The 25,611-nt window shown below is 38.9% G+C and overlaps 1 protein-coding gene across 5 annotated transcripts in view; it reads right to left on the bottom strand.

Annotated features, from left to right (window-relative positions):
- uso1 (USO1 vesicle transport factor) overlaps positions 1 to 23,941 on the bottom strand; it is a 28,261-nt gene extending 4,320 nt beyond the window's left edge. The window contains exons 1-21 of one of the 5 annotated variants that reach the window (XM_084715190.1): positions 23,680 to 23,941; positions 21,531 to 21,617; positions 19,498 to 19,562; positions 19,270 to 19,346; positions 19,005 to 19,016; positions 16,507 to 16,607; positions 16,315 to 16,417; positions 16,010 to 16,065; positions 14,914 to 15,034; positions 14,629 to 14,807; positions 14,398 to 14,538; positions 14,187 to 14,275; positions 12,837 to 12,991; positions 11,726 to 11,931; positions 10,578 to 10,598; positions 6,837 to 6,947; positions 6,438 to 6,556; positions 5,048 to 5,229; positions 4,831 to 4,952; positions 4,592 to 4,730; positions 2,682 to 2,848 (exon numbers count right to left, since the gene is read on the bottom strand). In XM_084715190.1, the coding sequence (XP_084571316.1) occupies positions 2,682 to 2,848; positions 4,592 to 4,730; positions 4,831 to 4,952; positions 5,048 to 5,229; positions 6,438 to 6,556; positions 6,837 to 6,947; positions 10,578 to 10,598; positions 11,726 to 11,931; positions 12,837 to 12,991; positions 14,187 to 14,275; positions 14,398 to 14,538; positions 14,629 to 14,807; positions 14,914 to 15,034; positions 16,010 to 16,065; positions 16,315 to 16,417; positions 16,507 to 16,607; positions 19,005 to 19,016; positions 19,270 to 19,346; positions 19,498 to 19,562; positions 21,531 to 21,617; positions 23,680 to 23,745 (2,319 nt within the window). In that variant the 5' untranslated portion in view covers positions 23,746 to 23,941. Of the gene's footprint in view, positions 1 to 2,681; positions 2,849 to 4,591; positions 4,731 to 4,830; positions 4,953 to 5,047; positions 5,230 to 6,437; positions 6,557 to 6,836; positions 6,948 to 10,577; positions 10,599 to 11,725; positions 11,932 to 12,836; positions 12,992 to 14,186; positions 14,276 to 14,397; positions 14,539 to 14,628; positions 14,808 to 14,913; positions 15,035 to 16,009; positions 16,066 to 16,314; positions 16,418 to 16,506; positions 16,608 to 18,661; positions 18,716 to 19,004; positions 19,017 to 19,269; positions 19,347 to 19,497; positions 19,563 to 21,530; positions 21,618 to 23,679 lie in introns of all 5 variants that reach the window. The other 4 variants (XM_084715188.1, XM_084715191.1, XM_084715189.1 and 1 more) reach the window with 4 other exon arrangements.
- Between the last annotated feature and the right edge of the window lie 1,670 nt (positions 23,942 to 25,611).

Genomic DNA, 25,611 nt, shown 5'->3' with positions numbered 1-25,611 from the left:
TTCATATTCAGAATAGAGCTGCAACTAACAACTGTTTTCATTATCAGTTTATCTGCTGATTATGTTCTCTGTGCTTCGATTTGCTCTGCTTCTGCTCAAACTGTGTGCTTGCACTCTGATGACTTGCTTGCACAGATTTCCTTCTCCAGCTTCGGACCCTATCCTCGCACTCCGGTGGCTCCTGTGTGCTTGTGAAATCTCTGCTCTCACATTTCTGCTCTGCTCTCTGGCTCTTTATCTGCTCTTGCAACAACCCTGTCTACGGTCTGTGATCATTCACTCTCGGCCTCCAAGGCTGCCCGCAACAAGGCGGGTATTATTTCATTGGTCGACATCACATTTTAAAGCATTATTGCACAAAAATCTGACACCAGACATTTTGCTAGAGCTCAGAAGAGTGTGAGGAGATGGGCTGAAACTGCAGCACAGGAAATCTGGGCGAGCAACAACATACCTGAGTGCAAGTTTGAGCAGAAGTGGAGCATATCTAAGTGCAAATAGAGGCTATTTGAGTGCAAGGACAGGGCTTTGAGGGAAAGCATTATAAAATCTGAACATGAAATCAATGAGTCATACTCTCAAATTGAAAGACTACACTCTCGAGGGTAGGGTAGGAAAAAGGCCCATATTTAGTCTGTAAAATGTCAGAAAAATGTGAAAAGAGTCAGTCCCAGTTTCCTTGATCTGACAAGACAAAACATTTGAAAATGTTACTTTGGGCTCGACAGTCCAAAACGCAAATATATTCAGTTTTCAATGATAAGAAGCAAAGAAACGCAGGCAATCATCACACTGAAGAAGCCAGAACTAGTAAATGTTTGGAGTTTTTGCTTAAAAAGTAAAGAATTATCTGTTTCTTAGAGAAAAACGGTATACTCTGTCCAACGCCTTCCCCGAGTTTCTTAATATCAATAATAATATCTTAATAAATCTTAATATCAATATTTTGGGCCTCTCTCTCCCTCTATTTCTGAACCTCAATCCACTTGTGCATATTTAAGTCAGTTATGCTGACAAGCATATATGCACCTTTTCTTATATTTCTATTATTGTTACCTTTTTGTGGTTGTTGGGTTGAGTTTGTGCCATTTAATTTTTGTCCTTTAATTTATACAAAAAATTACAATGTGCACAAAAGAAACAATTGTCTGGAATGATGAACTTTTAATAATTTCAATAAAGTTTAAAAAAAGAAATAGCATCTTTTCATGAGCTGGCAGTGTGTTCGTTTTATTTTGTTCTATTTTGTCATGTGTTTTTGTCCATTTTTGTTCTCTGTGTTGTGGAAAAAGGAAAGAAACCCTACATAAAATATATATTAAGATATAATCTATTAAAACACAGAGTGGAAATTAACAGGGTGCAAGCAGACTGCAGACTTTTGGATGCACTGACAAGATATACACAACACACACACACACACACACACACACACACACGTGAAGAAAGCAGGACTTGTCCACCTGAGGATTCGAACACTCCTGAACATGTTTGTCTGTTTTCACACTGAGATTTCACTGTGTTCATGAGTTATTGCAAATTTTAGAAAATTAAACATTTTGATACAAACTGTTGAATCAAAAAAGACTGACAGATCAAAATTCCTTTGATAAGTTTAGATCAGTGAAGTCCTGACTCATCTTCCCATTGATTGGCCTAAACGTCTAACACAAGTTCATGAAAAAAGGATTTTGATAATACTGAGGAAAAAGTCATAAAAGTTGACATTTTCACAGCAGAAGATGCAGGTAAAGTAAACAATTAAAATAGTGAAATAATTTTGAGTCTACATCAAGATGTTTAAGGAAATTACAAAAATGTAAAGTTGTTTGTTGCAGCAACACCTTGAGGCTAATGAGCGTCTTTTTGCTTGAGTAGTGGGTGAAATGTGCAAACCACCTGCCTGTCTGTCTTATGGTTTTGCTGCAAAAACACTTTAAGCAGAGAAAAATAAGAAAGAAGTATTAAACAGAACAAAAACAAGCAATGCTGCTTGGACTCCTAAGAAAATAATTGACTGTTCATTTTCTCTCTCTGACTTACAAATGCACGAACTTCTACCCCCCAGGGAGGTGTTTCACACAAGAACCATTACGTTTCTTGTGTGAAACACCTCCCTGGGGAACAAATATGGTATCAAGTCCTGTTGTAACAATGTGTTTGTTGTTTTAAGTTGTTGGCATCCGTCACTGTAATGTTGTCTGACTGTTACCACAACAGCGAAGGTATGGTTTGAAGTTCAGGACATGACATTTATTATACAAAGTCTGCCTGATGTTCAGATGTTGTGTCTGACCAGAGAAAACTAAACACGGTTTGTGTGATGATCTCAACTGTTTTTAGGCAACAGTGATGACTTGGTTTGTCTATAATCAGTCATGTTCAGGTGGTTGACCAGAGACCACTGTTGCTATTTGGGAAACACTCCCCAGGGTGTCACCGAGCTGTGTCTGGAGGAGTAGTGTGTTTTGCGTGCACAGCTCTTCTGCCTCCACTTGAATCTTACACAAACAAACACAAACGCACACAGATGTGGTGATAAAGTCTGCACCCCCTGACAACAGCTCAGCCCTGAAACAACACTGTTCTTCATTCTTCGCTGGTTTTATCTGACGGAACCCCCAATGAGACATGACCTCCGAGCACACACACGTAGACAGCGTACATGGACATCTACTAACCAGGGTGTTGATGAGTGCGTCTTTGTCACCGAGTTGTGTCTGGAGGAGTGTGTGCTGCTTGCGGAGGTCTTCCACCTCCTCTCTGAGCTGTGTGAGCTCCTCCGTCTGCAGCCCGTTCACCTGTGAGGCGTCTCCCTGGCTGTTCGACTGACCCTGGTTCTCCTTACCTGAAGATATGACGACAATTAAAAATGTCACATTCACACATTAGCAAAGACCTCAGAATTTCCATTTACTGCCAGTTTAATAGGAGGAGCTGCTTACGCCCAAAAAAAGGGCCGGCGCATGATGCAAGGGCAAAGTACCCAGATGTGCTGCTCTCACCTAGAGCTGTAACAATTAAATTAGTCACCTATTTTGATGATCGATTACTTGGTTTGAGTAATTTTTTAACTTCTTAAATGGAAATACTTTTTGGTTTCTTGACTCCTATCTGACAGTTAACTGACTGTCTTTGGGTTACGCACAAAACAAGACATTTGAGCATTTTCTGACATTTTAAAACAAAAACTATTGATCGAGAAAATATTCAACAGATTAATTTATTGAAAATAATCATTAGTTGCAGCCCTGCTCTGCTCTATAGTAAATAACCACACTAAAGGAAGACTTTAGAATAGATTTAGCCTGTTTATGAGCCTCTATAGAGCCAAGTGTCTTTACAACCTGGGTTTTACTTATATAGTTTTAATCACTATCTAAATTCTTTAGATAAGGGTTTGTGGACTCTGCTGTACTCAGCATTACTACAGAGAAACAAGGAAACCATACAAGCTGTCAGACACGTCCAGTTTAACCACATTCTCTTCAGTACTTATTCACAGGAAAACGACAACTCAAATTGTCTTTTTTCAACATCTTGTCAAAACCACTCCTCCATGGTTTAAGTCTGAGCTGTTGTCTTTACTGTAGTCTGATGGATAATTCTAGTGTACTCTCAGTTTTACTTCTTAAATAAAAGATTTAACACAATGTTAGCTGTCTTCATAGAGTTAGATGAAACTGATACCACTTTTATGCATTAGGTGCGGTGCTGGAGTTTGGACTAAGATTGTTTAAGGTATCAAAACTTAAGTAAATTTTAAGGCCCGAATAAGTACTTTGAAAAATGCTTAAAAGCACCATTAAGGCTGTTGTATGATGTTTGTTTAATCCGTAATTAAACAATATGTAAAAATAATTTGTTAGAGAGCTGTTAGGGAGAGCTACATGATGAGCCAAGTATTTTCAGTAGAGTCTCAAGCCTTAGAAAGGCTCACCACATATGGTCCGGGAGAACAGGTTTTCATAGACGTTTCAGAGCAGGTAGATACAGTTTGGAATACGTGGAATAACACATAACTCAACATTTTAGTTTAACACCTCCTAATTCCTACTCACTGGGTCTATTAGAACTGATACACCACAAGAAAAAGGCACACTTTCATCAAGAAAAAAATATTCTTATATCTATCTGTAAACTGAAGTTGATTCTCACCAAATTTTTTTGAAAAGGATTACTTTCTCTACCTAGTTTCTGAAAATGCATAGTCAGCAACAGAAGTGTGTATTGTTTGTAAATCCTCCTCATTTTCTGACAGCAAAAAAATATCATCAACATAACGAAGAATGTTTACAAGTACATTCTTCTATGATGGCACCAAACTTGGAGATCCCTACACCTTCCTGTTGCTTGCCAAGAAACTGTCATTTTCACACTGTGTTTGTAAAAGAAAGTGAATAATGTTGAACTACTCCTTTAAAATCTCTCTGATGATGCACATAGTTGTCCTGAGCACACTGTCGTAAAAGTGTATCTTGCAATGTCGCTGCATATCACTGTCTCTCCTTTATCTCAACAACGAAGCAGTAAAACATTAATAATCCACAGGGACGGTGCGTTACCAGTTAAACCAGTGACGTGAACCCACCCAGTTTTAGCTTGAGGATGTTGTACTGGTCTTTGTGCTGCTGGATCTGAGACAGCTGCTGGGTGACTGTCATCTGCAGCTGCTCGTTCTGTGATGACATGGACGAGACCTGCTCCTTCAGCTCCTGGATCTGAGCATCCTGAAGGTCGCACAATCAAAATAAAACAGTCAACAGGAGAGAACGTCAAATATGAATAACATCAAATACTCACAAAACAGTACCACTCGGCTGCGTTTACCTGCTCTCTGATCAGCTCTTTATACTGGGTTACAATGTTGTCATGTTGCTCTAACGTCTTCTTCACCTCCTCCTCCTTCTTCTCCTCCTCACTGGATTTGTGAACTGCTTTAGTGATCATACCTGTCAAGAAAGAATCAGTTAAACCCAGATGAAACATCGCAGCTGGTAATGATGAATTAATGATCACTTGTTGTTAAGAACCGTCTCTGACTGACCCTCCAGCTCTTTCACCAGCTTGGTGAACTCGTGGTCGAACAGCATCTGCTCTGGAGACGGGAAGACCGGCTGCGGTTTCTGAGCCGCCCGCGAGTACAGCTCATGTTTGGTGATGAAGCCCAGTTTCTCTACAAAGTTTTCCTTGCCGATCCGCTTCTCAATGAGCTGCTTTAGCTTCTCTCTGAGGACAGAGAGGACATCGTAGGTAATTGCAGGATAACCCTGATTATGGCCGCAAGCTGAAACAAACTGGGGTGTTCTTTATATTGTGTCTAAGTGTTTCTAGAGTTTTAACATCTTCAATTTGTCCCCTTTTCCATGCATCTTAGAAGTTGTGCCATAAATCTGTAATCTGCTTCTAAAGGTCTCTGTCACTGTGTTGGCAATATTTTAATAATCAGATCTCTTCAGGATTTTCAAAGAAACCTAATTTGCCTCATCAAGTTACTGTATTTATAGAACTTGGGATAACGTAAGTGGTGAAGAGAAATTAGCCCTCAACTTCGTCAGTCTACCAAGGCATTTGCCTCATTTTAAGTCCATGTTGTACCCAGATGTGTGTGTCTGTCTTTGTGAACCTTCCGGAAATATGTCAAGCTGTCCATGATCCAACCATTAAAAGTCCCTGAAGACTTGTTTATGGGATATATTACAGCAAAAGGTGAAGGAAACGTTGTTCTTTTGAGGCCAGTCCAGTTCCATACGTTTTAGTTCAGGTTACAAAAATATTCCACTTTGGGATTCCCCTCAGTTCAATTCAGTTCAGTTCCTTCAACAAAAGCACTCCATTTCAGGATTTTCCAGTAATTCCGCAACAAAACTCAAAACAAGGAAGTGTTCCCAACAGTTCACTTTAGTTCCAACACATACAAAAATTCAAAAGCCCACAAAGTTTATGGTAAGACAAAAAAAAGGCAAAAAAAAAGTGCAGCTGCTACGTCTCCGGAGACTTTTAACTGTCAGATCCTCAACAAGAAGATGCCAGATTCACATGGACACACATGCAAATCTGGGTCAAACACAGACCTGACGAGATGCTTTGGTAAGCAGATAAAATGGAGGACTGACTTCCCTGCTCTTCACTTGCTAGATAGAGCCACATACTGACATTTGTGGCATCATAAAGGAAATAAAGAGGGTGGAGTTTCCAAAAGCAGGCAAATCAGAGCCATATCACTGGTTGACAGGGCTGAGAGTTTGGAAAAAAAGAGCATATTATGTTTCTTTATTAATAATTCTTATTCTTTATAGCAGCATAATTTCACCACAATGTATTTTACTGATTTTCTGTGTACATTCTTGTGCCACAAAATTTGATTAATTTGTTCTCTAATAATTTTTAGATAATAGATTACTAGTTATTTTCAAGGTATGTAACCGGAGTCTTACTTGGTGTAGTTTTCCAGCGAGTTGTCGTTATAATAGATGCAGATGCCGAGAAGCAGCGCGCACAGGCCCTGAACCAGCCGTTCATCCTCTCCCAGGTTCTCTGAGATCTGTGCTGTCAGCTGCAGGAGTCACGGAGTCAAGGATTCATTCACCACCAGTCAGTTTCACACTCCTAAACCCATTTTTAACTACAGAGTGGAATATGATGGTCGCAATCTCATTCATAATCATTTTACGTTGAGTGACAGAATTCCTAAAGAATTATTACTTCAAAATTAAAATACGAGGTCCGTCTGAAAGAAGTAAAGCAAGATGAGAGTTTGTTAACAAAACTAAGACTTAAAACAGACGTTTATTGTAATGCAACTGGTGTTTGGCTTCAAGCTGCTTCAAGGATACAAAAGGAACGTTTTCCTGGTTGTGTAGGAAGTGTGTGACAGCTATCGGACAGTTGCTGATCCACGTACACAACAGCATGAGGAGGCCAACCCTGGTCTGCACTTTACTGCCCTGCAGAGCACAAGAGAAAGCACAAGAAATGTCAACACATGCTTCTGGAATGACAGTAAAAATGTCAAATGTAGACCTAATATGTAATATTCAAGAGATATTAAAAGATTTTGATGGAGAACCAGATGTGTTTAACATCTGGTCGAAAGGTTATCTACATCATGGCATGTGATTATGACCGGAATCAGAATGGTAACCATTATTACATTTAATTAGAATCTTAATCCTGGTCATTGATTTTAAGATAATCTCTTTAAAGAGCCAGTTGTAATTTGCATTTGCTGAGTATGACATAAAGACAAAGTTAAGAAATCCAACAAAATTATTGCCAATGTATTCAATTCAAACAGGAAAAAGGAAGCGAAAAGAGGGCTAATAAATGGCAACAGAAGTGCTTGAATATGAGTTGGAGTTAAAATGAGCATTAATTTTGTTGACATGTGACATTTCTAACAATTTTCATCCCATCCTGACATGTTGGAAGTAAAACACTGCATTTTAATCAACAAAACAGGGAAAAGGTTAAGTAAATCCATCAGTGCTTAATTGGTAGCACTTCGATAACATCAACTATTAGTAGTTAATAAGGTTAAAACAAACAAAAAAGCTGGAACACAGTCAGAATTAATATATTTAGTATTTAAATGAGGTTATGTTGACCAGAGCAAACTGCTTTAACCTGTACAAATAAATCAAATGTGCTTAAAGCCTAAAAAAATCATTTACCACCGTCTTTACCTCCAGCAATCAGGTATTCCATGAGTTCACAATTTTCATTTAGTTTGATTTTCAACTCAAGTACCATCAAATTTAGTGTATTTCCAGCTATCAGCAGCACATGCAAAGCAAAACCTGCTAAAAGTGCTTTTGAAGGATGAAAAATGAACTGTAATAATAAAAAGATGATATAAAAATTATCATGCATTTCCATGAAAACAGCTTTGAGAAGCAGGTAACAGATTTAAGATCTACAACAGACGTCCAGATGGATCTTCTTTGCTCTTTACAGTCTGCTTCCAATGGACACACATTTCTAGGAAACGTCCAGTAACTTAGTCTCAGTAATTATGCAATTTCAAATTATCTATCTAAATCAGCTGCAGAAAAAGACAGGATGATTTTCATGGAGTTGGAAGATGATTAATAACGATTTAAAAAAAGGTGCAGAGGCAAATAGAAAATATGAACTCTACATCGTAGCTCACGGCTGCTAATAAGCAGGTGCATTGACACTTAATAATGCACGTCATGCTTTAAGAAGAGCAAACCTCTTTGATCTGGTGAAATAAATGATGCCAAAGTTGAATAAACATGGAGATCTGAGCAATGAAGGTGTGTGTAAAGAACTTATCAGCATTCCAGACTACAAAAACTTACGAAATCACCTTTTCAGATTTAGTCTCCAAATGTGACGAAATGCAAAAATGAGGAGGAAAACAAAAGACAGGAAAAATGACCACAAGTAATATTTGAACACACAATCGCCTCAGCAAAAAAAAAAAAAAAAAAAAATCATACACTGAGTTTGTGTTTGTGTGGGTGATTGTGGTTAAAACTACAACCTCACAGTTAAAATCAAAGACTCCATCTAATCACTGAAACCTTTCAAATTAACTTCATGTAAAAAAATAAAGGCACTTCTTTTCCTTCAAAACTGAAAACCACCATTAAAATTAAGCGAGCCATCTAGACAGAACATCAGCACATTAACTTTAACTCTCAGAGATAACTGACCACATTCATGTCAGCCTCGGTGCTCCTGCACTTAAGTGATGGTGGTCACTGGTGTGGCATCCGGAGAAGTGCAGGCTGTAAAATCCTACTGTCAATTTCTCGCTCCATCTTACTTTAACAAGACCCTAATATGCTTTAAATTCCCTCACATGGGGCAGGGACTTGCTCCTCACAAAAGGTAGAGTACCACAGCCTTAGAGTGCTGACTCTCATCCCAGTCCACAACAATTGGAACACACAATTGTTTTTTAATTGGAGCCAGAGGCTCTTTACCAGCCTCACTGTACATTTGAGTTTACCAGTTCTGTCCAGCAGCTTCCTCGACTACAAAATCAACTCACTATGAGGTGTTCATCAGTTGGCAGCTCTGTTCTTTTCTGCATCTGAGTGTCCAAACAAACAGCTGCACATCTGATCATGCTACTCATTCCTCTATCCTGAAAGATGATGCTTTGCATAGAGATGAGCTGTCTAGTTCAGGGGGCAGCAAACTGCGGCCCCAGAGCCCCATGCAGCTCTTTTGCCCCTCTCTAGTGGCTCCCTGTGGCTTTGACAAAAAATTATATGGAAATTAAGGATAGTTCTTTACCATTCATTGTTGATTCTTGCATTATCCAATTGTAGAAATGTGCAGTCCATGTACTGAATTAAAAAAAAAGTTATCAATTAAAATGTGCCTCATAGCCTGCGTCTAACAGCTCAGCACCTTTTCCTTCCTTCCTTTCCTGGAGGACATACCCAAAAAAAGAAGCGCACCATACAGAATTTAATAGCTGTGGCTGCTTTTTTCTTTTCAGGCCAAAAATGTTTCTTCTGATAGCACATTTCGCTGACCCCTGACCTAGTTTGTACAAATCAACCTCCTGCACTTACTCAGACTCCTTCATTACCAGAAAGTGACATTTCACATCCCCACAAGCCTGTTTTCATCACCAGGGGCGAGTTTGCAAAGACCTCTACTTTTCCCTCATCTTAACTGGCGATGCACAAGACCCCTGAATCAAGCCTTGGCGCTGGCCCCCTCATTAGGGTCGGGTGCACAGGATAAGGACCCAGTTTCCCTGATCCTGACTTGGTCACCTCACTTGAGATCAAGCTAGCAGAAAGTAAAGAGTTTGTCAGGCGATAGCAAGGCATTTCACCAGGAAGGTGCACAAGAGTTCATGCATTTTATCCGACTGCCAAGGCCAGACACCCAATGCAGAATCTACAAGGGGTAATGTAAACCCTGGAAAACCCGGTTAAGTATGGGTGAATAATTGCAACATTCATCTCAACACTAAAACTAAAACTCTTAAACCTATTTCTGAACCATATGAATCCAGTGAAAAGTGAACAATCCTCATACACCTCATACATATTTGCACTGTGCATCGGTAAGCAGGTACATGTAAATAAGAGAGCAGGACAAACTAGATCTCATTCTGACAGGAAAAGGCCCAAAAGCTGCAGCAGCACACATTTACTTCCTGAACACACAGATAAGGGCCCTTGCAGCACAGTGAATGTCCAAGGTCACAGCTCAGAGTAGGTGTTAGGAGGACGTCATCTGAGATAAAACAACTAAAAACATCTGCTGTGTCCCTTTTCTCTGAACCTCTGTCGAGTGCACACTTGTGTACTCCCCCACACTCCACTGGTGAACACAGTGAGAGACACTAGGAGCTTCCAAACCTGCAGGGAGGAGTGCAGCTGTGTGCCACCCTGATGAGGAAGAACTGGGTTGTAGCTTTACATTACGGGCAAGAGGTGGTGGTTAAGAGTTAAAGGGCAGCAAGATCCCCAACACGTGGGCCAACAAGACCCCTACTACAGATGCAAAGCCAAATAACCAACATAAGTGCCACCCAAACACTCAAAACACACACAGAGACACAGTACACACACATTACTCACCCGCCGGACGATCTTATCTCCCTGCAAAACCACAATAATGTGACATTGTTCTATTCACTATTGTTGACACTTCAGTATTAACCTTTGTTTATTTGCCAAAAATATGCCTCTGTTGTTACACAGTCCTTCCTACCCAAACGACAGAGACTGTATAAGAGAAGTGGATGTAGCCACCGTGGCGTCACTCATCGGTTTGTGGCCTCAGGTTTGGCATATTTGGATGCAAGGGTGGAGCTGGGGAGGTCAGTGTGGTAGTTACTTGTCAATCACAATATACTCCTGCTTTTTCATCTTTTTTACCCTAAATACCTACCTACAGTACTTTGAAACTTGTGTTAGATACCACTGCCTTTGCCAAACTCGTGGCTTATTCTCATCAGGGGTCAAACTGGGATTTGTTATTTGACGGAGGTTGAAGGTGGAGGATATGGGCTGGCGCAGAATGAAAGTGGGCCACCACCCACACATCTTTGTCTGGCACACTCTCTTAGGTCTGAGCTGGGTTAGTTTAGTTCTTATCTCTGCAGGGCAATCGCAATTTCTGGGGGCAATCGCAGTGCAGCTTGGTGACTGTCTCAAGGTTCCCTGCACTAATCAAGTACCTGCGCTTCCTTATCCCACATTAATGAGTGTATTTCTGTCATTTATCGTACACATAGATATGTGGTATTTTACCGTCTGACCAATGCTTGTAATCGATGCCCTAGTGTTTCAAAAATTACTGTCTATTTTGATGGCAAATCTGCCACTGATACCACTGTAAACAGCAGAGTGAGAATGGAAAACTTGATAGGCATAGCAACAGTAACTAAGGAGGGTGAACTAAGTGAAGGGTCAGTTTAATCAGTGAACATCACGCTGCATTGAGGAAGACCTGAAACCAGTGACTGAGACCATAAACTCATTAGGAAACTGTTTACTGATGTAATAAATCAAGTGAGAAATAGGGTCATTTTCTCATAGACTTTCAAACAATCTGACTGCTTTTGCAACCATTGGTGTTACCTGCTGGCCATTAACAAGAATGCAGGCTTCTCTTTTCAAACATGGAGGCTATGTGCACTTCTCTTATGCAGTCTATACCTGACACACATGACCTGTAATCATTCCAACAGCTAAGTGCTATCTGCTAACTGTTAGCGTCCTACCTGTGAGAGGATGTTGGTGCACTGCTGCAGCAGGGACACGGGGGGCTTCCCCAGGCTGGTGGCCAGTTGAACCCTCAGCAGCTGCTCCTTCTGGGTGAGGTTGTCCTGCAGGGCGTGAGCCAATGCCACAGCGGCACACCAGTTGGACAGTGAGTCTACTGAGAACAGGCCTCCGCACAGCAACTGGCCTGCTGAGATCGAATTTGCTGTGGGGAAAAAGCGAGTGAGTCAGTGAATAAATACGTATAAATAAAGCTAAAGGTTATCAGGCAGAATAAACAAGAGTCCATCCATCTCTAAGGGTGGTAATCTGCATCATGCATTGAACAATATGAAAGCCTAAACCCCATTCAACTCCAGTCAAAACTCAAAAATCCCATTTTATCATATCTTTTACAAGAGGTTCAAACTACTCCCATTCGACAAAAGACAAGTTTTTTTAGAATTACAGTTAAAGAACAGATGAAACACCATTTTCATCTGGATCTAGGTCCCATATTGTGACGTATTTCCAAGTGAAACAGGATGAGCAGGCAGGGCATACTTTGTTTTACAGGAAGAAAACATTATAATATTTTTTCACCAATGAAAATTATAAAAAAAAAAAAAAAAAGATACTGATGGATTCCCTGGATTTGTGTCCTGACAATTTATTTTTAGCCACCCTGTGTGAGACAGATGCTTCTCCTACACCCACAAGTGATGTTATTTTCCAGAAAGTGTTTAGTTTTTTCCCGCATTGAACTATATATCAGCCAGACAGTGTTTTAAATGTGTTGAATCCAAAGAATACTTACAAAAAAGGTTTGTTTTTTCTCAGTTGTAACTGTTGTAAAGTAGATATGCCAATATTCTCCAAGTGGTACGTCTAATTTTTGTTGAAGGTGGGGGCAAGTTACTTTAAAAATGACTTAAGTTTTGCACTAACGTAGGTCTTTAGCATCTTTAGCACTAATCACACTGAAAAGATGCTGTATAGAAAGCTGTTTTGAGACACTGCATTCATACTGAAATATAAACCTACTGGATTAGTGACGTCTACAAACTCTTACAAATCATAGCACAACAACTGATGATGCCACTAGTAAGTTCTCCAATTGATGTAACTGACCATCAATCGTGGAGGGCAGCAGTGTAGCCACAATCTCGCCCTGACCCTTCTGGTTTTTGTAGAGGAAACACTGGAAACAGTAAAGGACTGCACAGCGGAGCACAAATGGTTGTCTCTCGTTCACCATGGACATGAGCAGCACCACGATGGCTGGTCTGTGGACAGATGAGGAAGACAGATCAGAGGCAAACTCAGAGTCAGGACAGAATTAACTATCAGATAGATGTGGGAGATTTAATATCAACAGTGGTTTTCACCAGCTATATGTAAGTTAGGGTATAGAGTCGACACTTGAGGCTTACTAACCGCTAGTTTGTAACTAAATAAGCCACTATAATTGGATGCACCACAATTACTTAGGGCATAACCTAACTGGTTTGGTCATTAATCATCATAGTTACTGTGCTCATTAACTTATGACTTCAATGAGTTACTTGGCATCGTAGCACATTGTAGTGGGCTAAATATACACTAAAGTAAATCAATAACTTCAAACTCCACTGGATTTCTCCATCATATAATGGCTGCAATTATTGGAAAAAATTCTGTTGTCTGGCAGAAAAACTGCCCTTTAACCATTAGTGAGGATATATCTGTGACATTTTCTTATTCACACCTACTCTAGATGCATGTGTAATTAATTAGTTATGTAAAAATTATGTTGTAATTTATCGATGTGGCGCAACCGCTTTTTGTTTAGTAACACATAAATCACAACTTATCCCACCTTTACACCAAAATCAGCTCCTACATGCTGTATTTTTTAAATGTTTTAAATGTGAAAACTAAGCGATTGACTCCTTTCCAATTACCAGTAGCTGAGTTTGCATTTTTGTTTGTTCTCCTGATGTATCACTTTCGGTGTCACAAACGTGTTGGAAAAAAAGTGTAAAAATAAACAGGAGGAAGCAGCATGGAGGCCTCTGACAATGTTGCGATGGCACGACTTTTTTCTATCCTTTACTTCAGTCTTTCTCTTAAACTCAACACTGACTAATCTGAAATTATGTTTGAGCACTGCTTAAATGGAGACGGATCGTTTTTATGGCTGTGATGACAAAGAGTTGCAGAAGTTACTGGTGGAGGTGACAAGCCTCCATAGCCTCCACCGGGTCTCCAACAAGCCGATCAGAGGTGGAGCCAATAAGTACCCGTAACTACTGCGGCGTAATTTGACCTGGCAATGAACGCCAATTCATCAATTTCTCATTAAAAACAAAGGCCAGATATTAGTGAGTGTTTTGTCCAGTATAAAGGGGGCTTTAATAATAATTTGCCTTATAGTTAGGTGAAGTTTGAACCTACACACACCTGGTGCAACAAGCTGCAGGTTCATTAGTTGCATCTTACCTTGGTGGGTTTGAAGGAGCGTTTACAGATGCAAAGTAGTCCTGGTTGACCTGTGAGCCTCGGATGACCTCTGATACAGTGTTGATGGTCTGAAAGAAACAGGCCGGATCACAAGCTCGAATGCAGTAAGTCTCAAAGGAGCCAAACCTTCTGTGCAATCAACTATTCTTCTCTGTATTGTTTAATACTTTCTGACTGCTGCAGTCGTTACCTCAGTGAGGATGTCAGCAGGCACACCAGTGGCCATGAGGATGGTACACAGCTGCTGCAGCAGACCACACTGGTACATGGACTTCTGACAGCTGGCTGTAGCTCCAGGAGAGTTCACAGGAGACACCATGACTCGCACCAACTGAGAACAGAACATTGTGCAACCTTTCAACAAAACAGCATCCCACTGTTCCGCTTGTTTATTTGATTAAACATGACTGTCCAGTGTTACCTGCAGCATGAGGTGGAGATTGGTGACCTTCTGCGCAGACCAGCCGGAGTTATCATCACCAACCTCAAACCAGGGTTTCATCCTCTGAATGTAGGAACCCTCTTTAAAGAAGTTCTGGTTGGAGCTGTTGTTCTTCAGCAGGTTGAGCAGCAGCAGCAAACAGTCCTCCACCACGATACCTGCAGCGAGGAGAAAGGATGGACAGTACGTTATATCACAAGAAAACAATAATTAATAAATAAATCTTTGGAGAAAATTCTGTATTAAATCTCAAAATTCTTTTACCTCCATCACTGCTGCCCTCTTCTGTGATGATATCTAGAAGACGCTCAAATGCATTTTCAAATGCCACAATTTTCTGAATGGCAGCATTGCTTTTGGTCAGTTGTTGAAGCAGCAGCAAGCCCTGATCGAAGTGAAAAACATGTCGTCATATATCTGCTGAAAATTTAAATGTTGTAGTATTACATTTATAGTTAATTGTCATAATAAAAAGACCTGTATTTAACACTAAACAGACTTTCAGAACAAAATCAGCCCCCTTCTTGCATTAAAACATTGCAAGGAGTTGTACTGGTGGGGATGTGTTGGTAAAGGTACCAGTGAGACAGAAATACAATCCAGAGGTCCAGTTTGAGTAACAGATCTGTGACTTTAAAGGGTTCTCAGAAGATTTTACAACACTGGAAAGTTATCACGGCTGCATTTATTTTTATTTTATTTATTTAGCACAACTATTGTGTGGTATTCAACATAAATACGGTTTAACGTTGCAAAATAATCCACCAACCACCGGCAACACCATCATCTGTACAGATTATGTCATAATAAATGTTATTTATAATAAACTTTATTTATACATAACAAAACAAGGTTACAAAGTATTTTACAAAACAAATTTAAAATGGTAAAATGATAAAAAAAACAATTTAAAAATAGAATAAAAACACTGAGCAAAAGGGGATACCTCTTAAAACAAAGAGTAAAATAAACAATATAAAATAATCTATGATTAATAAAAAAAGAGAGAATGCCTTTGTATAAAAGTTTGTTTTTAGAAAAAAGTGAATTCAGACCATAAACCTTGTGACACTCATAAAAATATGTTTGTAAGACCAATTTAAAAGAGGATTCAGAAAAATGTAGTTTTACACTTCAATTTTAGGTAAAGATTTAGCTGCACATACTGTGTTTTATTTTGTCTGAGCCCTCTGTGCTGGTAATGCTGCTGCATCGACAGACTGAACTCATTAAAATAAATGAGAGGGCTGCGATTTTTCACACAGAGATAAAGTCGGCCTGAATGTGACGTTAGTTTCAGAGGCATTTGCAGGTGGTCTGATACAAAATGTGAGTTTAAGCAGCATGGACAAGTACTCACATCATTGCGAATTACTTCTCTTGAGTCTGCCAACAGGTCCATCAACCTGGAGACACCTGTGGACAGACACATAAAGATAAAGCTATTAAATAAAGATATTAAAGGGCTATTAAACACTAGTTGAAGTTACTGAAAAAAAACCAACAAGACATTTTGCTTTTAAAAATATATTAACAAATTCATTCCTATTTTTGATTGAAATGTCTTTTTTTTTTTTTAGAGCTAACAGGTGGCCTCCGTAAAGAGATACAGAGATACTGATGTAACATTGCAGATCCTGAATGAAATTGTGGCATTAAACTCACCCATGGGGCTGACCAGAATGACACCCTGGACCTGCGGACCCTGGTTCTTCAGAAGAGCGGTCAATAGCTTCACTCCGGGCCAACGCACATGGAAGTCAAACTCCTAAAAATCACATCAAAGCATGAACACATCAGTTAGGCAGTTGCTTTTAGACAAATATAATAATACAGACAGTAATAACAGCTCAGTACCTCCAGCAGAGTGAGAAGCAGGGTCACATGTTCGGGGTCCTGAATGAACGTGTCTGTGAACTGAGCTCCCAGATCATCTGCCTGTTTCTGAGCGTTCTCATCTGTGAAGGAGATTGAAGGCTGAAATTAGCAAAGGCTCCAATGAAAACTACAACAGAAACCTCAGCAGTAAGGGAGCCAGTTGGTTTGTTCATAGCAATCAGCCCGAGTTAGAAAGCAAAAATTACCGGAAAAAATACAACTTTCCCTGAATGTTAATCAAAGGTGGTTTTCTGCTACTGAACAATCATGTTACAGAGATTTCATAAACATATTAAAGAACTGTGTACATGCTCAGGGTGATACTTATGAACACACCTTCTGGAAACAAAGGGTGACACACAGATGAGGGGGGGCAGTTGGATGGGAGGGTGAACAGGGTGAGCTCAGGGGGGGTTACAGTAAAAGTGATTCTACTGTGAATAAACATTTAATGTGGGATGAGCTGGGAGCTTTAGTGTGACTTGGCCTGTCATGATAATTGCATTATTAACTTATCAAGGTCTGCAAAAATTATTATTGTGTTCATGTTCACATATATCGTATGATTTTATTTATTCAGTTGACATGTGTGTCTGTTTGCGTAAGAATGCCATCAGTGTTTTTGCCCATACGATGCTGGAATAAACAGCACCCTTACAAGACTTGGGCACAGCGTTTCTGCACAGCGTTTAACCCAAATTAACAGAGAAAAACTATGCTGAGACATTCAGCTGTCATTACTTGTTGTGCTGATTCTGTCCTCTCATTGCCTAGCTTAAAAAGTCTGGAAGAGAAAAAGTCCAAAATGGTCTTTCAAAAAAATAATATGTTCATCACAGTTATTTCTGGGACGATATATCATCCAACAAAAAGTAGTTATCATGACAGGCCAAGTGTGACAAGCTGGTTAGCAACACCACTGAACTGAGAACAGGTGTGTACCCCACCTAGTAATCTGATTTAGAAAGGTACTTAAACTTAATTAGTATCTTGTAATGCTGATAGTTTTAGATGCATTTTCTCATGTTTTGATATATCCATCCCTAAGATTTCTGCTTTCTCCCCAAAACAAGAAGATAATGGTCATAGCATTGGAAAATTATATTAAAAGCTGCAACATATGTGTGTAATGTGAAGTAATGAAAACACACAGAAGTTTCACCGGACTAGAGTTTCCCTCTGTTTTATTTCTTTCAGCTTCGTTTTGGTTTTCCCACCTGCACCTTTATGATTTTGGTTCACGCTCACTGGCTGTCTGCTCCCAGATTTCAAACCTGACCAACATGGCGGCTAATGTGGAAAGTCTATTATGTAGTGAAAATAATTCACTGAAATGTATTTCTGAAAACATTTCAGGTGAGAAATTAAACCATTCAGTTGCTGAATCTGTCTCCATTTTAGACTGATAACAGTTTTTTGGGATGTTTTCTCGAGGCAGTGAGCCGTGCAGGATGCCACTGGTTTGCATAAAGTAGCCTCGACCTCAACTTTATGCAAATGAGGGGCGGACACGCCATCTCTCGAAATGCACCATGCTTACGTAGACAATGAATGGGAAGTGTGGTAATGACAGATCCTGTGGACACGAATCATTACATCTGCCAGGTGGCCACAAACACAACTTCAAATTTAGAGTGTGTTAGATGTGCAAATAGGAAACTCTTTGTTTGTCATGCTGACCCTATAATGTGGCCAAAACAAACTCAATTAATATAGGTTGGAAAAAGCAATCCGTCTTTTATGAAACTGCGTCCCTGTTACCAACAATCCACATAGCTCATAACAAAACTCTAGCTGCCATGAGAGGAGGGGGAGGGTTAGGGTGTTTTTGTGTAATCTGGGTGAACTGATGATGAAAAAAAACACACTTCAAACAAAATTAAACAGAATAATGTCACCACAACAGTACAAAAACAACCAGCTATTAAAATGTGAGGGAAACAAAGGAGCAACGAGACATGACAGATATACTAACAGACACAAAAGTGATCAGGGATGTGATGGTATTAGTGAAGCAGTCTTGTTACCACCCGAACACCTTCTAGTCACGTTTTCAGCGCCAACTGAGTTTAGTGAAGTTAGTTAACTAGCAGTACTATAACTACTGCACGGAGTGCTTGGCTTCGGTACTGACCAGGCATGGAAACATTCTTATGCTTCCCTGAGACAGGGAGAGGGGTTACTGCGTCTGCGAGAGTAGGGGGGGGGGCAAGAGTAAGTTTAAAGCCTCACCAAAAAGCTAGCATTCATCAATCGCTCTGAAGAATCACTGACTGATTCTTGAGAAGACATGCCACAACAGCAACCAAAACACAGCCTCTAATTTAATCAGCTGTTTACAATCTGTGCACTGCAGGAGGCGTCGACAAGATTATTAATGTGCTCTTTTTCCACAACCCAACCAAAGAAACCTATGATTTGTAAGTGCTGCTGGAGGTTAGGGGGGTTTGGCATCATGCACAGTCAAAGAGTTTTACCTTCTGATTCATCTGTAGGGTTAAAACATGGAAGAGAAGAGAGACGACAATCTTTTATGTAAAGCAGTCATTAACAGTGTACAGAAGAGGGGAATGCAAATTGACTGATGTCCAGTTGACATGAATTGAACTCATTTACACATGCAAACAAAACAATGGCTCAGTCAGTCAACAGTTGCCACACAATCAGAAGGAATTATCTTCGAATGATAACTAATATAATGGTGAAATTCATTATTTGTAATAATTGTGGGGGGATTAATACCTTGCTCTTCCTCCTCATCGTTGCAGATGAGGTTGTACAGTGTGTCCAAAGCGTAGCCAAGGATTTCAGAGTCAGACCTGTTCAGTTGGCAGGAAAAAGCCAAGTGTTAACAAAACACAGGTTTCATTGTTAAGAGAACCTGAGACAAACGAAACACAACACACTTTTCAGGACAACATGGAAGATACCACCAGACCAAACAAGAACACGAATACTACATCAACATACCTGTCAGTTTGCAGTATGTTAATCAAGTGATCCATTGCCTGTGTGCCAACTTCCATGCGATATTTCTACAAAAAATAATAAGGAAGGCAAGAGTTTTTTTAATAACAACGTCATTAAGGTGCTGCATATAAGCATTTAATTGATAAAACATGAGAATAAAAGTTATAGAGTAGTGAAAGATATTAAACAATATATAACACATACAAATTTAAGGTACTACAAGACACTGGTAAAGACAAAACTTTTAAGTCTTGATTTTTTTTTTTTTGCTATTCTACACAGCAGATGCACATCAGACATGTTTTTCTGCCCAAAACCATTCAGATGTAGTAGTATCATAATAATAATAATAATACGATACTATATAATTATACAGACATTTAAAGCCACTGGAAACCCAAATCCACCAGAGCCCTCTGACTAAACTCTTCAGAAAATATTTGGAAATTTGTGTTTGGTCGATCATATCTCTGTTGTCACTGTATTATTACCAGTGTATCTTGTATCACTGGAAAGCCTGTTCATTTCCCTTTACAATGATGTCCCATTTGTAAAGATCCTGCATTTGTGGGATGAGCAGCAAAGCTGATTATGTAGGTGGGACCCAAGTGAAATGTGCCAAGTTCCCCTGCAAATGCAATAAAACCTCTCTGTTTAATCTGCCTAGTTGAGTCTGAGACAACTCAACAACAGGGAGCTGAAGCAATTACATTGCCTCAGAGTCCTTTGACAAAAACAGTGATTTTAACTCACAGAACAAAGGAGCTGCTGGTCTATCACTGCCTTGATCTTCTGCAAGTGATGTTAGTTCAGATCCGAGCTAACGTGTTAAAAATACAAAGTCAAAAAACAACAAAAACAAACTAGAAGATCAAGGCAGCAGTAGACAAGTAACTTCTGTGCTCTGTGATGTAAAATTACTATTTTTGTCAAAGGACTCTGGTGGCCTTGAAGAGAGAATAGATGGTGACTTCGGCAGAATATATTTTGCTGCTGACCATGTCCACAGAAGTTTTTTTTATTGCTTAGCTTCTGTGCCAGTACTGTGAGGGAGATGTCAATAAAAACATGATCCGCCTCATCTGCACAGTCTTGAGAAATGGTCTTAATTTTTTTGAATTTTGGAATTAGTTTTTTTTTTAATAGTTATGCATTTTTATTTTCATTCAGATTTTTGTGGACGCTTAATGAGATCCACAACTTTGATACCATATATGCATTTTTCCTATTTCAATCCAAATGCCCAGAGGCTGTAAAAATAAAGGAATGTCAATCTTTCTTTGTACTGTATTTCTTATAAAATACAGGAAGTGTGCACATCCATGTCTGTGTTTGTGACCAGCGCTGACACCACTGTGTGTTAATGTGTAACCCTGCGCCTCCTAAACCCCTTATTCATGCCTGATCAACTCATTACTCACGGTTGATGGAGCAGCCAGTAACAAAACTGTCCACGAACACAACTAGCTTTGTAGAAGCTCGTGTCACTGATTAGTTCATTATAATCAACAGCGTTTGACAAAGGAGAGTTTGAGAGTGTGACAGAGGAGAAAATATTTATATGTTCCCATTCATTTACATGACATTAATGCAGGAGAACAGGGATTTAATTCTACTTGTCACGTACTGCTGTAAACTAAAAAGGTTAATACACTAAACCCCTGCTGGATAAAACAAAGTACTGGAAGCATCACTAATGTTGATTAAAACAAACCTTTACCCACAAACCCCATCATACATTCACTCAGTTGTCAACTTATTGTGTCTATCTTGATAAAAAAGTAATCCAATACAACAGCCCTGCAATAAATTCCAACCTTTAGAAAGGAATTATCAGAAACACTCTCAGTAAAACCCAACACAATTGAGCACAACTACAAACTTAGGCAAAAACTGAACATTGCAAACTTCATTGAGAGAGGATCTATTATTGTATTAAACTACATTAGTTTCAGTTAGATGTACTTAAACTGGTGGCAACTGGAAGTATTACTACTGCACCTGTTTCCAATAACTTAGTCTTAATTATTTACCTTAGAGAGGGACTTAAGAGCACGAACAGCATCTCTGCGGTCTTCTAGGAGCGTCGAGGAGGCCACCCGGTCACACAACTTCTGGATCTGTCAATAGAAGAATCATCATTTATTTTGCTTGTTCTTCTGCCTAATTATTATTCAGCCAAGAGAAGATTTCTGTATTTATATGACTTGACAGGGGTTACAGAAAGAAATACATATGTTTTAATTCTTTCCCTTCAATCTTTGTTAATTATTAGATGAACTGACTTATTCAGAAAAAAAAAATAAAATAAAATAAAAAATAAAAAAACAAAGAGAAAAACAGATATTCTTTAGTATACATAGTCACAACCAGTGGAGATATGCAACAGATAAGATAGACAACACTGCTTCAAATTAAGAGGGAAGTCAGGACCCTCCAGGCCTACATCTTTGGGGTGAAAAAGATGGGGAAAAAAATAGTAAAGCAGAACACAAATAATAATTTCTGCTGTGCAATATTGAGTTTATTTATTTATTTATTTTTTGAGAATTTCCTCTATCAATTGCCTTATTAATTATTGTATAATTGTACCTCCTCTGGCCTCTAAAAGTATGCAAATTAAACAATCTTTGAGAGGGAGAGACATGTACAAACTGCTGAAAGGTTCAGTAAGAACACAATAGCTTTATTTTAAGAAGTCTAAAGCCAAAAAAGATTGGGAACCAGTGGTCTAGAGAACAACATTACTAAAATTTTCTCTGCAAAAGGGCAAGAAACAACCACTGCAATGAAGACTATACTGTAGAATGAGACAATAATCAATTGATTATACAGAAAATAATTACTACTGACTAACTCAAAAAACTGTGTGAATGTAGTTACTCTTTAAATACCAGTAGTGGTAAAGACAGAACTGACATGAATATTTCACATACTGTCTTGTGCATTCTGCAGGAGGAACAAGCAGTATCACTGAATAGCCAAAACAGGAATGACAAAGATCTGATTATGTGGCCCCTGCAATGCCAGCAGGAGCAATTTCCAAGCGGAATAGTTCTGCATACAATACTCAACATACATCTCAAGCATGCATTAAGATACTGATTGTTTAAAGCCAGGATTATACCTCATAGTGAGCCAATTTACTACTTTTACTTAATAATCACTACAAATTGTATAACTTAAATGCATACTTTGTAGGATTTTACTGAAACCAATGTAGAGTCTCATATTAAAAACATAATCCCTCTCAATCATCTCCTATGACCCACTATAAATGTGCAGCGTTGACTGTATCTGCAGAGACCTTCTGTCCCTCTGCCTGTATTTTCTTATTTTCTCATTATTATGTTGCACCCAGGATGTTTGTTTGGATTCCCATTAGCCACTCCCAAGACAGCAACTTCTCTTCTGGGGTCCACACATTTGACATTCTGGGAATAAGACTCAACAGTCAGTCTACCTTTTTGGTGTGTTTCCAGTAACAGTAAACAGCAACTGACCAATCCTGCATATTCTGCTTTTAAGGTGCTGAACAACATAAGCAACTTGAAGAAGTCACCTTGTTCTCTGGCAAGTCGTAAGAATTTTTTTTTACTATTTTGTGACATTTTATTGGACTAAGCAATCAATTGAAAAAATGCAGCAGGCTAATCGATAATGAAAGTAGCTGACAGTGCACAGCAACAAAAGGGCCTATGTTTTAACTGGTACTAGAACCACCTTTCCTTTGACGACCTTTTATTCACGACATTGATACATTTAATCTATGTATTACTAAATTTTATTTTAAAATAAACATATTGCGGAAATATGTTGATTAAGGGGCTGACAGCTGATTCTCATAACATGTGTTGCTGTCCGTTTTCTTTCATTTATTTTCCCATTCATTACAGCTACACGTATGTAACACGGTATATGTGTCATGACAGCCCTGCTGCTGACTGACAGGTATGCTACGTTAGCTAATTAGCTTTATGACTAGCTCGTTGTTCTAATTAAAGGAGGCCCCGGTCTTTTAACATATCCTTCTAGGTGTTTTTTTTAGATAAAATTAAAACACACCGCGTAAAATCACAGTTTTTGGCGATGAGGTGTGTGTGGTCTCCGTTTGACAGGTAGACGGGGGTGTAAATCTAAGCTAACCGCAGCTAGCCGCAGCTAGCCGGGCTGGTCTCCTACCGTCTCCGCTCCAGACGGCTGCGGCCCGGCTGTCTGCCCACCCATCACTCCTCTGAAGAAGTTCATCTTCACGGACGTCCTCTCGGTGCCAGATTCAAAACGCCTCTCCTTCTGAAAAACCCTCAGACTCCCCCTTTAATGGTCTGTGCAACAACACCGTGAACAGAAAAGGAAAAAAGATACACAATGATGATTTTTTTTACACTGTGTACAACTGTCTGATCGACCCCGGAACAACTGTGAGGGCACTGCGCATGCGCGCAGACGTGGCGATACGTGGCTGATCAGCAGACAAGAGGGTTCAGTTATTTAAAGGGCAAGAAAAACCCATTCATTAAACGGTGTGACATATCAAACACTGAGACAGAGACCAGTTTTACCCAGTTATCAGTGTATGAAAGACCATACAAAAGCTGTAGTGAAGATATATAAAACCTTTATCTGCAAACTAGTAGCTATGGTTGTAGAAAAAAAAATATTTCTTTCTGAAGTGAAGTGTATTAGAAGGTTAAAGTAACATAAAATTACACTAAAAAAAATGAAAATACCTCAAAACTGTACTAGAGGTTACACAAAAATAATTTATGGAACAAGAAGGAGAACAAAAATTTAATTTATTACAAGAATTTATTATGTGGCTTTATTAAATACTCAGTCATTTGTGGATATGTTCTGAGTATGAGATCGTTGCTTTGAAGTACAGACAGTTTCTATGAACAAAGTTTGATCATAGACTCTCAGGAACAATAAAATCATTTTAAAATAATCACATATTTTAAAATGAATATATTAAATCAAATTAATGATATTTTAAATCTGTGTTATAAGCAGGATAACATAAAGTGAGTGGGTCATTATTCCAACATAATCCCTTTCAGAGTGATTCAAGAGTCCAAGTCAAATCCTGCAACACCCTGTCAGGGTTTATTTCACAATAATGACCCAGTCAGAGAAAATTATCCCTTAAATAGTTTTATATTGTTTATTTTATTTTACTGGTATTTATTTCCAGTGTTTTGGTTGATTAGGATGGGAGCACTGTAATTTCCATGACCTCAGTGTCCTGTGCCTTCTGACTGCTCTGTCTGGTGTCGCCATCATTAGTCACTGTCCTCTTCACCGCTGAGCTTAGACAACACTTGTTTCTTCACACCTATGACAAAAACACACAGGCTGAATCACTCAGTAATTAAAGTAATTAAGATTACATTGGTAAAGTGATGCTAGGAAGCCCATTAGTGAAGCAATATTATTATAGAAATGAAGATTACAGTACGTCCAGAGTGTGATACAACACCTGAGTCATCACACAAATAAATGAGGTATACAATAAATAAATAAATAAAAATTCACCCCTGTTATAAAAAGCCTCACAGAGGGTCTTTGGAAACATTTTCTGTCAGCGATGGAGGCGACAGCTACAGCAGCTCTGATTTTTCTTCTCTGTTCACAGATACAAAATACAGGTAAGACCAGTTTCAGGCAGCTTCTTTTTTTATAGATTATTTAGAGGACAGAGATATTTTTTTTTTATCTCTGATTATTTGAAATGGTCTCACAATAATAACAGCATTACAGAAACGTATAATGTGAAATAACACTTTGGCAGAACATTTTGTGTTCTTGTAGGACTCCGGAACTCATACCAAGAAGGTTATAGAGATAAGTTTTTGGGGTTTTTTTAAGTCACTTTAAATACAGCCAAATATTAAAATAAAAGCTTTATTTTCAGTGACTGACATGGCTGAATAAATGCTAGAAATCCTGAGTAGAAAGTCTCCATTTCAATTTTGCTGTTCTATTATATTTCATTTTTTAATTACATAATATTATATTTCTATGCTCTCTGTATATTAGAAGGAGTAGCTCTATTTATTTGTTCTATTAGATCATTATTTTATTATTCCTTTAAGTTTATTTGTGCTTGTACTT

The sequence above is a fragment of the Lutjanus erythropterus genome, chromosome 3 (genome assembly GCF_056507025.1).
Source record: "Lutjanus erythropterus isolate fLutEry1 chromosome 3, fLutEry1.hap2, whole genome shotgun sequence".
NCBI classification, from domain to species: Eukaryota; Metazoa; Chordata; class Actinopteri; order Lutjaniformes; family Lutjanidae; genus Lutjanus; species Lutjanus erythropterus.
This window is presented reverse-complemented; position numbering and strand designations above follow the sequence as displayed.